The sequence below is a fragment of the Dicentrarchus labrax genome, unplaced genomic scaffold (genome assembly GCF_905237075.1).
Source record: "Dicentrarchus labrax unplaced genomic scaffold, dlabrax2021, whole genome shotgun sequence".
NCBI classification, from domain to species: Eukaryota; Metazoa; Chordata; class Actinopteri; family Moronidae; genus Dicentrarchus; species Dicentrarchus labrax.
In genome coordinates, this window is record NW_026136721.1 from 20662882 (window position 1) to 20672553 (window position 9672).

General features: G+C 38.5%; 2 protein-coding genes across 4 annotated transcripts; one reads left to right on the forward strand and one right to left on the reverse strand.

The window, feature by feature from the left end:
• Positions 1-507: 507 nt before the first annotated feature.
• On the reverse strand, positions 508-4076 carry LOC127354171 (transcription elongation factor 1 homolog). The gene is made up of 4 exons (XM_051383897.1): positions 3976-4076; positions 3515-3651; positions 3334-3404; positions 508-1709 (listed from the first exon to the last, which is right to left on the reverse strand). The coding sequence occupies exons 2-4, from the start codon at positions 3628-3630 to the stop codon at positions 1645-1647; spliced, it is 252 nt and encodes an 83-aa protein (XP_051239857.1). The 5' UTR covers positions 3631-3651; positions 3976-4076; the 3' UTR covers positions 508-1644.
• Positions 4077-4105: 29 nt separating this feature from the next.
• Positions 4106-8919, forward strand: pld6 (phospholipase D family, member 6). Of its 3 annotated transcripts, none has more exons than XM_051383890.1 (4): positions 4106-4194; positions 5104-5288; positions 5788-6017; positions 8014-8919. In XM_051383890.1, the coding sequence occupies exons 2-4, from the start codon at positions 5119-5121 to the stop codon at positions 8235-8237; spliced, it is 624 nt and encodes a 207-aa protein (XP_051239850.1). In that variant the 5' UTR covers positions 4106-4194; positions 5104-5118; the 3' UTR covers positions 8238-8919. The 3 variants fall into 3 exon arrangements, with proteins under 3 accessions (XP_051239850.1, XP_051239852.1, XP_051239853.1); XM_051383892.1 differs by having other exon boundaries at positions 4121-4194; positions 5107-5288; XM_051383893.1 differs by lacking the exon at positions 4106-4194 and adding an exon at positions 4270-4290.
• Positions 8920-9672: the final 753 nt, after the last annotated feature.

Here is a 9672-nt window from a genome sequence, read left to right on the forward strand (position 1 = left end):
GAAATAGTCTGTTTTTTTGCCCTATTGAACTTTTCCTATTAAATATACATTATACTCAGCACCAGGCATAGTAATGTAAGCTTATTATCCAACACCTGTAGAAGAATTCATGGATGTTTTTTTTAAACCATTTTCTTTGTTAAATCTCAATTTCTTTGACAGTTCATGTAAATTCAAACTGTAATTCTGAGCTTGTCCCTCCATTAGTCACCAGATGTACAGCATGTTTATGTCCTGTAAGATCTGACCACTATCTTTGGTTTCCTATTCCCTGGTCAAAAAATAAATAAAAATAGAATTATTACATTCAACTAAACCAAACCAAGGTCAGTCAACAAAATCATCTTGATCACTAAAAGATAATAAAAAATACAGTGTGTATCAAGTTTTTAAACTTGTGCTTACTGATTCAACTGGAATTCTTTGTGTAATAAATAATACACCTTGTCTCTCATACATAAAACAACAGCGCAGTTACTTTATTATATAATAAAAAGAAAACCAACCAACACTTATTGCTTCTTTATTTCCAAGATCACACTTACCGAATTCATGTTTAAAAAAAACAGTTTGGTTTTAGACTATTATAGCCAACACTGATGGCTGTTGCATTGGAAAACAGCACCCAATAGCAATGCCTGATTTCCAGACAAGTGATTACAAGATTCTGTACATATGCACTTCATAACAAACAATTTGTACTTTGATTTTGTACTGTAAAACTTTTCTCTCTGGAACATGTAAGCTAAAAACATACAATCAACTGAAGGAAAAAAAAGAATGATTTTAAACTTAAATGAAAACTTTAAAACTTTTGAACGTAGCAGCTAAGCTTCATTCCTCTCTCCAGTGGAATGACCTAACATTGTGACACAACTTTCTTAATGAGGAGAGCTGTGGGTAAATATTATTACTGTGAACACAACCCGTAACATCACAGTGAAACATTCAACCAAGAAGTTCACTCCTACCTTCTCTGTAAAGTCTGTTAATGCAGCCTACCTGGAAATGTAGGTCCTGCTGCTGGTGTCAAGTGTATTGTAGAGAGCGTGTGTGTAGAAAACCCACTGTTCTCTGTTTTCAACCCGTTTCTGTCAAAATCCATATATTCACATGTCTGTTTCTCATTATGCTAACCAAAAAGATTTAACTTTCTATTGATTTCACATTAAAAATGCCAATATTGGAGCCCCTTATCTTACACTACATGCCTCTTGTATAAAATTATATTTGTACAGCTAACAATAGATAGCAGTTAAAGCAGAACACAACAACTACTACTTAAAGGTTTCACTGCATCTAAAGGATATTTGAGAACCATCCAAAAGAATAAAAAAAGAAAACAGATGTTGAAAACAGAAAGCAGAAGAATATCACAAATTAGGTAATACATCTCAGAGTTGTGGCTTACACAGAATAACAAGAAATCATAAGACAACAGGAACGCTTCAGAGACGCTTTGTGCTGAAGACCTCATAAGTGAAACTGCCGTTCACACAGCTGTAAAGCTCAAGTGACCATATGGAAACCTATGAATATTAAAAAAGGTCTTATAAACGTCCTCTGGCCAGCTTGATTGTAGTGGGCCCAGGACCACCAGCCACATCCTCATCCCGTTCCTGAGGGGCATCAGCTCCATGAGGGCTACTGATTGGCTGCTTCACAGGCATCTATCCAATCACTGTACACATCAACTGGCTCTGATAGATCTGAAGAGCAATGGATTAAGGATAAAAGTTGCAGAACAGAAAAAAAATAATGCGACTCCCAGAGTAATGTCTTGTTTGCTTATTATGCTGAGGCCAGGCAGCAATTCTCAAGCAGTAATGTCATTCTGAATTTATACATCATTCATCATGAGTAAAATCAAGTTCCTGTGTCACTATCCTCCAAGAACCAATGTATTTCTTTCACATGTCTCTCTTAAAATGCTGAAGCGAGTCAATTTTGAGCGCTGCATTAACTCAAACGATTGCTTTGTTAGATTCAAACAGCAATAATTTCTATGAGTCTCAGACAATGAAGGGCTGTCAAAGCCTTATGGGGGATGTAGTGGTTGAACTTTAGGTCATATTATGCTTTTGAGAGTTTTCCCTGTGCTTTAATGGGTTATATCGTTTTTTTTTTTTTGTGCCTGTAAAAAGGTCTGACAAGTGATAAAACCTTAAGTCTAAACCAAAAGAGAGTCTCCCATAGAAAACACTGCTCCTGCACTGCCTGACACACCTCATTTGTATTCAGCCTTTTCTTCCATTACAATATTACATCACATTGTAACAGGCATTACATATAAGCTAGATGACAATCCAGTCCCGCCCATTGAGTGCTTTTCATTATGCTAACCTGTCCCCCCGCTTCCCTTACTCACTTCCTTTCTTCGTGTCTTAGCTCCTCCCAACAAGGATGTGTGCGAGAGATACGAGGAAGAGACGTAAGGGCAGAGGAGCTGAAGCTGCCAAATGAGAAATCCTTGGGTTCATAGCCAGTCCTAAGTAAAGTTAAAGCTGTCAAACCGACTGGTACAAACTTCCACTGAACCAAATGTCTGTATGTCGGTTGTATTGTAAAATAAAAACAACTTTACAAAGTAAAGTAAGGTAAAGCAAGAATAAAATGTGAATAAATGACTGAATTTTGTTGAATATTTTCAAATAGTACTTAATCATGCCAAATAAACACTACTTCCTTTCACATAAAATACACCTATGTTTCCTTGCTTTAAAGTCCTTCAGAGGCCTCCCCTCTCCACAAGGTGCATTTAAGGAATTGGAAGGTCCTCCATGATGGTGGAGGAGGAATGATTTCAGGGTCACAGGAGGAGAGAGGACAGGAGGAAGCACAAGTTAGCATAATAAAAAGCACCCCTAGTGAATCGGCACCGTGGGTGGTGTCTGCTCGGGCTCATGGGGGCTGACCAATCATCGTTAAGAGGACGCTGTGATCATAAAACTATGATTTTGCCAGGACCGAAGCGCAGCAGCTTGTAAATTACTGCTGATTAGCAGGTAGTATTTCTACATTTAAATCCCTATTCTCTATGTGTTTAGGTGTCAGACAAGAGAAACAGAAACATACATAAATGAATGAAATTGTGAATTCAGCTGAATTAAAACACAGTACAGGTGATTGGAGCGAGCAGGAGGAGACTGAATAACGGGTTGGCTGTGTGTGTGGAGCCTGCCCAGTTGCAACTGGTTGTGTGTCAGAAAAGGCCGATTACACACTTGTTGTCATTGACCTGTATTTATATAGACGTTGTTGAAATTATTGTGTTACTGTATGAGAAAGAGGAAGTGGTGAGGTTATCTAAAATTCATGTGTGAATAAGGATACAGGTAATGGGGGTCTGGAACTCCTCCAAGCAGACTGTGCAAGATATTATCCCAGTATTTCTGCTCCTCTCCCTGTTGACAAATAAAGAAAAATCAAAAGAAAAGTTGACAACAATCACCTCAGAAGTCACCAAATACAACTTGATGTTCTTAGGATATGTACTTGGTGAAACTTTACGTACATTTTAACATCACATGATTTCTCGTGGTTGCAGAAGGGACAGGTGAACTGAGAGTCCAGATCTCCCGTCATCTTCTTCTTAGGAGGGGGCTTTCTTTTGGACTTGCGGCGTCCCATTGTACACAAACTAAACGAGGTCTGTGATTAAAGAGACAAACACAAGTCAGATTCAACAAAGGAGATGGTTGAATACCACCAAAGACTAAATATGTGTGAACACCGGACTACAAAACTACTCCAGTGAGCAGCCGTTGCCCCATACGGTTGGCAACCAAAGTTAACGTTAGCAGGCTAACGTTAGCATATTTGTTGTTGATCTCCAGTACAACATAATCGCCTCACGATAAAAAAAAAAGACGAGTTAAAATGAACTCTGGGAAGAAAACACATTTGTTTGTCCCTCAACTTGCCGTAGATATTAAACATGTCGCGATTGTTTACTGTTATCTAGCAGAAGTTTACCTTTGTGTGTAGAAAATACACGTTGCTGTTATGAGGAAAAGGCTTTCACAAGACCCGACCGGCACTAGTGACTGTTCGTGTTATCTGATTGGAGGAGAGCGTCTGAACTTCTCGGCCAGCCATTGGCTCACTGACCTGTCAGTTAAACTGATTGGCAGTGACGAAACAGCGTCCGACGACCATTGGTAATATTCCCGCGTGGTGGCGACAGAAGCTAAGGTGTGTTTCCTCTAAATACTCTCGTGTTTGATGTTTTGACAGGATGGCCAACATGCTGGAAATGTTAAGTTGTTAACTCTTTACACATCTTACGCAGTAAGCTTGGTTCTAATGGCGTTTGTCGTCTTCTTTACTCAGTGTTTAGTGTTGATATGGTCTGATAACGTTACAAATCACCAACACCTTGTTGCCAGTGACGATGAAGAAAACACCGTGTTAGCTTAGCTGTAAGTAGTTTTTGTTAGGTAGAGCTAATTTAACCTACTTTAATGTAACTGTTACCTACTATAATTCATTGGTTGATTGTATTTAGTATTAACAATCTGACTCTGTGAAGCAGATGGTAGTTAAAGCTGTTAAGATAAATGCTAATAGAATGACAATATTTGCCTCCAAAATATAACTAATGGATTATAAGTATAAAGTAGCATCAATTAAACAAATATACAAGTACCTCAAAATTTTAATTTACTTCTTAGTTACAGTCCAGCACTGAAAATAAATGAAATATATAATAAATAAAATGTTAATTATATGTTGCTAAATGATTAAGTACACAATTTCTAAGCCTCATAAAATAAAATAAACTATATGTTTACTTGTGGGACGGGATTATAACAACATTTAGAAGGGATTTTATGCAGTTATAAATTATTCTGTATTTTAGGACATAATGGATCTAAATTATGTTTTTCGTCTCGAGAAAAGCAACAAATCCTCAAAATTGAGAACATTAGTTGCTTAAATGGCACAAAACACACATGCAAAACAGATAATCATAATTTATGAGTCTTGTATGAAAATGTCCATAATCATGTAAGACAAAACTCCCAAAAACATTTTATGATCTTGTATAAAGATTACAAAGTTTGCATTACCCTACATTTTCTTTAACATTATTTTGTTCAGTAGTAAAAGTCAGTGATGTGGACGGTGAAGGTGGTCGGCCTGGGTGTGGTGGCCCTCTCTATCAGTGTGGAGCTGCTTGGCTGGCTCCTTCGCCGCCTCAGGCCTGGAAGAATCCTCAATGAGGTCCTCTTCTTTCCCTCGGAGATGGCCTGCGTGGAGCACATCTTCACTCCCTCTTTACCTCAGTAAGTGAAACATAATCGCTTTATTGAATAAAAGGAAGCTATATATGATTTTGTCTGTATCACTGTCAAGTGTGTTGTGATAATGGCCACTAATGCAAATATTCAAAGCCCCTGCTGTAAATGCTTTCAGTAAGTGGATTTAGGCAGTGCATTTACCATTCTTCATCCCAATTGTTTTTCACTTGACAGGACTATTCTTTTATCCACTGAATACATTTTTCACATAAAATTACACAGAGAAAACCAAATTTAAAGTAAGTACGAACAAGACTACTGGGGTTATGATATATTATTATGTATTTTTGTAGCTTAAAAACTGTCCACAGCATTTGTTGCTAAATAGAGCTCTTGTATCCTGAGAGTTGGTTTCCTCACTTTGTGGGCAACCTGGATTAGAGGTGAAATATATAATCTGAAAACACATTAACTAGTATAGCCCAAGGAAGACCAATAAATGATACAATAAGTAGGAATTTTCTTTTGTTTTCTGCTCTTCCAGTTCGTGTCTCTGCCCGTTGCCTCATGGCGTAGAAACTTCTTTCTCCCTTCTTCTCCAATACATCCTGTCTGCTTCCTCCTCTCTGGACTTGTGTGTCTTTGCCTTCTCCAACATGGACCTGAGCAGGGCTGTACTAGCACTGCATAGCAGGGGCGTCACCATCCGAGTCCTCTCTGACAAGGACTATGTGGCCATCACCGGCTCCCAGATAGGGGTCCTCCGCAAGGCCGGTAAGGGAAAGAGATCCATTTATGTCTTCATGCTGTGTTAATATAACAGTCAGTGTGATGAAGCATGTTTATGCCAAAACAAAACACAAATACAGGCCAAGGGGACATATTTAGTCCTTATAGAGATATAGTTTGTTAAAATAAAGTCACGCCAGCCTCTACAGGATCATTATCATCGACAAATTTCACTTGAAATACGGGAAGGATGACTCTGGTCTTACTCAACAAAAGGTGCTCATTCTGTGTTCTTGGACTACCAGAGTCATTGTCGGTAAGTCCCACTGGGTTCCTTAGTGGTGAATAGAGAGATGATAGGAGCTGTCTGGGTTAGTGGAGGTTGCCACTACAAGCCCTCCTATGAGTCAGAGTAATCATGCTCTTAAAGCTCTGAAAGATTTTGTGTCACGTGTCACACGCACACTGTCTCACTCCCCCTCAGCCCTCTGCATTTAATAAATTACTGCCGCTGCATATGGTTAAGTAAGAATTAAGTAAGTAAGAAATTGGCAACCTGGCAGCAAATTTCATTAGGCAAAGTGTTTCCAAGTGTATGGACTGCAAACCTCAATAGAACGACTTTGGCGCAAGGGACAATCAACTCCGGTTTTCATACTGCATCCTGCAGACACCGTTTATTCTCAAATAGCTGAATGTGAGTTGCACGTAAGCACATTGTTTCACCGTCCCTGGTTGTAATAGTCCAGAGTTTGTTTCCCTCCCTTCTCCCTTATGTTTCCCTCATAAGGAAGATATTCACTGATGCACACTGGCTCGGTCGGAAAGGGCAGAGGAAATTATCTTAAAGGCACATGCTCTGGACTGTCAAAACTGGTCACGGTCAAAAGTGGAAACACATCGACCTTTAATTGCCAGTTGCATTTACTCTTTCCCGTCATTTCTGGCCATCTTCACGTTGAGCTGAGTATATTTTAAAAAGCCAAAAAAGTATTTACACAGAGCAATTAGGGGGTCAAGAAGGGGACATGTTCACCCTGTGCTTGGAAGAGAAATGCTCAAAAAATGTTCTCCTGAAAACACATTTCTGGTAATTGTTTTTCAATTTTTTTTTTTTTTTTAAAAAGGGCATGCACTTAACCTTACCAAAGTAATAATTCTGTCTAAGCTGCTTCCCATTCTATACAACAGAAGAGGATCTGTAAAAGGATAATTAAAAAAGAAGAAAATAAATGTATTCGTGCCATATACTGTATTAGAATGAATAATATTAAATGTGTTTATATTTGGTTTATGTAAAATAGCTGCTGCAGTTATTTAGTGAAGTAGATTTTATTTTTGTTTCACCAGTTGCCATCAATAAGAGTACATTCACATCTGATAGCAGTTTTAGTAAAAAATTATGTTATTTATAGCTTGGCATTATTATTATTTTGTTATTCGTAAAACAAAAAGTGATCCTAATAAATATACATTTGTACTAAACCAGACAGGTGAAATAAATATAAAGGCCAAGGTTTCAAATAGTTTGTCAGGTTTTGTGTTTCACAACGGTCAGATTTATTGTGCAATACAATTTTTCTGTTCACACTGGATAAGAGAAATTAATAAGTGTCTTAAGATCAGGATAAAAACATTTATGTGACCTTAAACGTTAAGTGCTGAGTGTTGAAAGCTTTTGATGAGGGTGTTAAAGTGGGGTTGAATAGTAAAAGTGCAGAAGTTTAAATGCATTTAGATTTGTTTACCCTTCTATCTTACAACTCAGGTTAGGTCGGTCCATTAAGACAATATTTTTTTCTTTCTTAGAGGAGCTCCTAGGACTAAAGTGCGGGAATATTCATTCATGATCCTTACATACTTTTCAACAGTTACATTCACACAAAGCACCTTTTGTAGTATTAAGTCCACATTCCCATCCCATTGATATTCTTTGTGCACAAACCAGAATTGGTGGGAAGAATACTAGAGAAGATCACACATCTCTGAGGCATTGAAGAATAATCTCCACCCTCCTTCCTTTCTACTGTCTCCTCCGCAGGGATCTGTGTGCGGTGCGACGTGGGCTCTGTGTATATGCATCACAAGTTTGCAGTGGTGGACAGCCGGCTTCTCATCACGGGCTCCCTCAACTGGACGCTGCAAGCAGTGCAGGGCAACATGGAGAACATCCTCATCACTGAGGAGCCAAAACTGGTGCAACCCTTTGTTAAGGAGTTCCACAGGTTGTGGGCACGCAATGATCCGGCCCAACGCCACCTTTAAAGTACCCAGGTTACCACTAGAACCGTCAATATCCATGATAAGTATTGAGTCTGAGCTCATGAACCTTTGAGGTAGGTGGTATGTGTGCTAAAATCAGCGTGGCCACAAATCTCTACAGAATTTGATCCTGTTTCGCTCTGTTACTTCTAGTTTTTGGAAGACTTTTTTATGTTTAAGTGACAATGTTACTGTTAAGATAATAGATGATAGTTTATTTTGAATATTTTATTTTAAATATGTAACAGATAACTGTGTGTCATTTGATTCAACAGGCTGCAGTTCCCGAGTTCCTGAGTTCCTGTTTGATTCAGTTTTTTTTATATTTTACAAAAGTAATGGCCTAATCTTCGAAATTTTTTATATTTTTCTCTCAGGTTGACATTATGCTACACTACATTTGCTTTTTGAAATATCTCCTCTGAGGTGTCTTTCTTAATGGTCATTATGTAATCAATAATCTCTTACATGATACATTTCCCCCCTCACTACTAAGGGCTGAAGGCTAGGCTAGTCCAGAATTTTAGTTGAATATCTTTATTTGAATAACGATCCACAGTTCACCATGTGTTTAATTCTAGATGAAACTATCTGTAAAAACCCAGTGTATTGTTTAGGGCGTGCTACTGCGGTGTCAGGGACTATGTTTTGCCAAGCACCAATAAAAACCCTCTTTCACACTGCAGTTTTGGCAGGTCTGTTGCATCATTGCCTCGCAGCTGTAGTTTTTCTCTTGCTCCAACATGATTTACTCTGTCTCAAACTCACAGAAAAGGCCTTACAGCACAAATAACAATACCGCCCTTTTAGGTTTGCAAACACAAGTGGAGTTGATCTGGTTTGGACATGATTAAATGTGCCTGGGTACGTGACTCCCCTGCATTGCTCAACAGTCAGGCTGATGCTTGTTGATAAAGGCCCGAACTGGTTTGTCTTACTGAAGACTTGTAATATTTCAGCAGTTTACATCTTGAAGTTCAGCGTACTTAATGGCAATGTTAGACTTTACGAATCATCTGCTGTATTTTATCCACGGTAAGTGACCAATTTAACTGAGAGGTCATGAGTTGTGGTGCGTTGTGCATAACGCCTGCGCCATTCAACAAACAAGACACACACACACACACACACACACACACACACACAGTACAGCAGGGCCGCCTGAAGTTTACTATTGAAACTGCGTCAAGTAGCCAGTGAAGGAGAGAATAACACCGGAAATGTAGGTAGTTACCTTCAAATTAAAAAATTGGCATTACAAAAGATGAGCAAAATTCGTCAATGAACCATTTTACTTTTGCAGAAACAGATGATTAATCGATTGATGTTGATGTTTTTGGGGCGGTGGGGACAATAAGTTTGATTATTTATGAACTGTAGTGAGTAAATAGGTAAATAATTAAACAATCAAAAATGGCAAACATTTGCTGTCTCCTGA

Coding starts and splice junctions, on each gene's coding strand:
- pld6 (XM_051383890.1), top strand. CDS start 5,119: ATGTGGACGGTGAAGGTGGTCGGCCTGGGTGTGGTGGCCCTCTCTATC. Junction 5,289..5,787: donor TTCACTCCCTCTTTACCTCA/GTAAGTGAAACA, acceptor CTGCTCTTCCAG/TTCGTGTCTCTGCCCGTTGC. Junction 6,018..8,013: donor AGGGGTCCTCCGCAAGGCCG/GTAAGGGAAAGA, acceptor TCTCCTCCGCAG/GGATCTGTGTGCGGTGCGAC.
- LOC127354171 (XM_051383897.1), bottom strand. CDS start 3,630: ATGGGACGCCGCAAGTCCAAAAGAAAGCCCCCTCCTAAGAAGAAGATG. Junction 3,405..3,514: donor AAATCATGTGATGTTAAAAT/GTACGTAAAGTT, acceptor ATTTGTCAACAG/GGAGAGGAGCAGAAATACTG. Junction 1,710..3,333: donor GTTCCAGACCCCCATTACCT/GTATCCTTATTC, acceptor ATTGCTCTTCAG/ATCTATCAGAGCCAGTTGAT.